We start from the raw sequence: 4,056 nt of genomic DNA, 5'->3' as shown, positions 1-4,056 counted from the left end.
AATACTAGCCATTAAGCCCACTGTAATCGTGTTCTCAGCACCAACACATATAGAGACACTCTCAATGTAAAGAGAGCGCAAAGAATACGAAGAAGAAAAGGAGAAGAATAAAATGAGAGCGAGATCAGTTTTGGATCGAGCAGAGACGAGAAAGCACGCGTTGTGAATTGCTGCCCAGACTACAATTTCAGAAGTGGTTCAGAAGCCCACTAAAGTTAGAACTCCCACTCAATTAAAAGCTACTGACTAAAACAATAAAAATGGATAATCTCGACATCAACAACTATACACTTATCGGATTGAAGACTTGGTGTGCTCGATTAAATCTGCCCACAGAGGGTAGTAAGGCCAGCTTGATTGCAATGCTGAATGAAATTCCTGCATTTGAGCGTGGACCTGGACCAATAGTCGACAATCAAGGCGCAATTCCTAAACACAAAGAAAATAACGAAATCAACTACGCATTAAAAGGCACTGGCGAAATTTCTGGAGACTCCGACAACGGCACTGTACCCACAGCTTCAGCTAGCAGTGTATCAGACAAGGACGGATATACTGACCTGCTCGTTGAGTTCGACGCACACAACGAAACGTTGAGGAAAGAAGAAACGCCGATTGAAGCAATAGTGCAGACCACAAAAAAGATGTCGTTGGTATTCGAAAAAGACAACAAAGAAGAAATCGGAACATTAATAGAAGTTGGCAGCTCCAGCCCCACTCCGATAAATAGTAATTTTGCAACACTAGAACAAACCATCGAAAACCTGCAACACGAAAACGAACAGCTGCGCAAAAAATCAGCTGTCCCATTTAATGTAATAAAAGAATGCGTTCCTGAGTTCAATGGCGAAGGTGATATTGATGTTTGGCTAACCTGCATAAAAAATGTTCAAGCCATTTTCAAAGTTGAAGATGACATTATGCGCTCACTCATTTGCGCACGCATTAAAGGCAAAGCCAGTGCTTGGTTCTTCGCAAACTACTCGCCTCTCTCCGCGGGCATTGATCAAATTCTACATCAACTTCGTGTCATGTTTGGAAACAAGGACAACATTCTGGAAACTCGTCGCAAGTTTGAACAACGAAAATGGATATTTGATGAAAAGTTCGTGGTGTACTATCACGAAAAGTTGCTACTTGCCAAAGATCTAAATATGAACGACGCTGAGACCATACAATACTTGATTGATGGAATCCCGGATCAACAGTTACGCAATCAAGCATTGCTTCAATGTTTTGTCTCGACAGAGGCTATGCTTATGGCATTCCAGCACCTGAACAGACCTCGTCCACCACCCACCAAGATGCGTCCTTCCTTGGCTGACGTTAAGAACTACACAGGACCCAAGTCAGATGTAAGCCAACCAGGGACCACAACTACATCGTCACAGGCCATGAAATGTTACAATTGCCATAGCTTGGGCCATTCCGCAGCCGAATGCCGCAAGCCTGTACGCCCAGATGGAGCCTGCTATGCCTGTGGTGAATACGGGCATGTGGCCAGAGATTGCAAGCTGTATAAGAAGAACATCAAAGAAACTAAAAACGATTACGTAAGATATTATAATATAAGATTTCCTCATTTTTCTGACAAAGTATATTACATAGAGTGCCTTCTAGACTCGGGAAGTCCGATCTCATTTGTTAAACAATCAATAGTTCCTGAAGGACTTAAAATTCGTAACACTGAAGACCATGAAGATTATGTTGGAATAAATAATAGTAAATTAGTCATTTTTGGAAAAATATTTTGTAACATTATAACTTCAAATAAAACTGTTAATATTGAAACAATGGTCGTGAACAATGAGTCTACAAGGTACAATATGGTACTAGGTAGAGATTTCTTAGAGCTATGCAACTTACAATTAATTTCAGTGAACGATACTAAGACCAGATTGATCGATGTAAAATGGTATGATAACTGTGAACAGCCTGTAAGGGTAGGCATCACAGAAACAACAAAGAGTATAAGACAACGTAAAGTCTCAACAGAAGAGTCAAAAGTAGAGCCAAAAGTAGAGTCAATAGTAGCGGAAGTAGTAGAGCCAAAAGTAGAGTCAATAGTAGCGGAAATAGTGGAGCCAAAAGAAAAAATCAACGTAGCGAGCTATCACAAAGTTAAGTCAAACAATAAAATTAATATTACAAATTCAAAGCCAGAAGTAGTGAAATCGAATCCTTTTAAAAACAATGTACATATACAAGGCAAAGAAAACATAGACGTCAACGTAGAAGGCGAGCCAAACGATTTTGATAAAGAAATGTTAGCCATCAATGTTGTGCAAGAAGGCAACGCTACTTTCAAGGTGGGGGAAGAAATTAATTATAAAGTAAGAGAACAATTCAAACGTATCTTCGAAGAACAATATTTGCTAGCCAATAGATCACTAGAACCCAAAGTAAAAACTATAATGAAAATCACGGTAGAGAGTAATAAACCATTCAATTGTCCACCACGGAGATTATCATACATGGAAAAAACAGAAGTACAAAAAATTCTAGATGAAAACCTAGAATTAGGTTATATACGTCCCAGCGAATCAGAGTTCGTATCACCAATAGTTCTAATTAAAAAGAAGACTGGTGAGCTAAGATTATGTGTAGATTATCGTAGGCTGAACAAAGTAACTATAAAAGACAACTATCCAATCCCCCTGATAGATGATCTGTTAGAAAGGTTAGCGAACAAGAAGTTATTTTCCAAACTAGATCTAAAAAATGGGTTTCATCATGTATTCATGCATGAGGATTCTATCAAATACACCTCGTTTACAACGCCTTTAGGACAATTTGAATACACAAGAATGCCATTTGGGCTAAAGAATGCATCTCCTACGTTTCAAAGATACATAAATAAAATTTTTTCTGATATGGTCAAAGATGGTAGAGTAATCATTTATTTAGATGACATAATGATTGCTTCAGAAGATATCAACACCCACTTTAAGATACTTAAAGAAGTTTTTAAAAGAGTAGTAGACAACAGTTTAAATCTTCGACTTGATAAATGCGAATTTTTGCAATCGTCTGTAAACTATCTAGGGTATACAGTAACAGGAAATGGCATATGTGCAAATGAGACGGGCATAGACGCCATAAATAGTTTCCCGGTACCCAAAAAAGTGCACGAAATTCAAAGCTTCATTGGTCTATGTTCTTACTTTAGGAGGTTCATCAAAGATTTCGCATTAATAGCAAAGCCATTATATGATGCAACAAGAAAGGATAAAAAATTTGAGTTTGGAGAAGTAGAGATAGAAGCATTTCAAGCGCTAAAAAATAAGCTGATAGAAACTCCGATTTTAGCAATTTATAATCCACACGACGAAACCGAGCTGCACTGTGATGCAAGCTCTTTAGGTTATGGAGCCATTCTTCTTCAAAGAAAGAATGATAGTAAATTCCATCCAATATTTTACTTCTCCAAGAGAACTACAGATGTCGAGTCGAGATATCATAGCTTCGAGCTAGAAACATTAGCGATCATAAACGCACTCAAAAGATTTCGTGTCTATCTACAAGGTATTAAATTCAAAATAGTGACCGACTGTAATTCATTAACATTAACGTTAAATAAAAAAGAGCTAAACCCTCGTATAGCGAGATGGGCACTCGAATTGCAAAATTATGATTTTGATCTCGAACACAGATCTGGAAAAAGGATGCAGCATGTAGATGCACTCAGTCGTAACAATAATATTTTAATATTAGAAACAAATACTTTCGAAGATAATTTAATAATATCACAAAGTAGAGATGAAAAGTTAAGAAAAGTCAAAGACATGTTATTAGAAAGGGAAAATGAATATTATGAAATGCGCAACGGTGTAATTTATAAAAAGCACAACGAAGGACTCTTATTTGTGTACCAGAGTCAATGATCGAAAGTGTTTTATACAAGTATCACGATGAAATGGGACATGTAGGTGTTGACAAAGTAACAGATTTAATAAACAAAAGCTATTGGTTTCCGCAAATAAGAAAAAAAGTCGATGTACATATCTAAAACCGGAAAAAAAGAAGGATATCTACACTCAATACCCAAAGGTACAA

General features: G+C 37.3%; 1 protein-coding gene across 2 annotated transcripts; it reads left to right on the top strand.

The window, feature by feature from the left end:
* Nucleotides 1-7: 7 nt before the first annotated feature.
* LOC121404469 lies at nucleotides 8-3,856 on the top strand. Of its 2 annotated transcripts, none has more exons than XM_041594004.1 (2): nucleotides 8-1,553; nucleotides 1,621-3,856. In XM_041594004.1, the coding sequence occupies exons 1-2, from the start codon at nucleotides 261-263 to the stop codon at nucleotides 1,657-1,659; spliced, it is 1,332 nt and encodes a 443-aa protein (XP_041449938.1). In that variant the 5' UTR covers nucleotides 8-260; the 3' UTR covers nucleotides 1,660-3,856. The 2 variants fall into 2 exon arrangements, with proteins under 2 accessions (XP_041449938.1, XP_041449939.1); XM_041594005.1 differs by having other exon boundaries at nucleotides 1,609-3,856.
* Nucleotides 3,857-4,056: the final 200 nt, after the last annotated feature.

The sequence above is a fragment of the Drosophila obscura genome, unplaced genomic scaffold (genome assembly GCF_018151105.1).
Source record: "Drosophila obscura isolate BZ-5 IFL unplaced genomic scaffold, ASM1815110v1 contig_201, whole genome shotgun sequence".
NCBI lineage: Eukaryota > Metazoa > Arthropoda > Insecta > Diptera > Drosophilidae > Drosophila > Drosophila obscura.
Note: the sequence above shows the minus strand (reverse complement) of the source record. Positions and strands in the feature narration are given on the sequence as shown.

What these genes read in the sequence shown, in the direction of transcription:
- LOC121404469 (XM_041594004.1), top strand. Translation starts at nt 261, where the DNA reads ATGGATAATCTCGACATCAACAACTATACACTTATCGGATTGAAGACT. An exon ending in AAGAAACTAAAAACGATTAC is followed by an intron (nt 1,554 to 1,620) that starts GTAAGATATTAT and finishes AGTGCCTTCTAG; the next exon opens with ACTCGGGAAGTCCGATCTCA.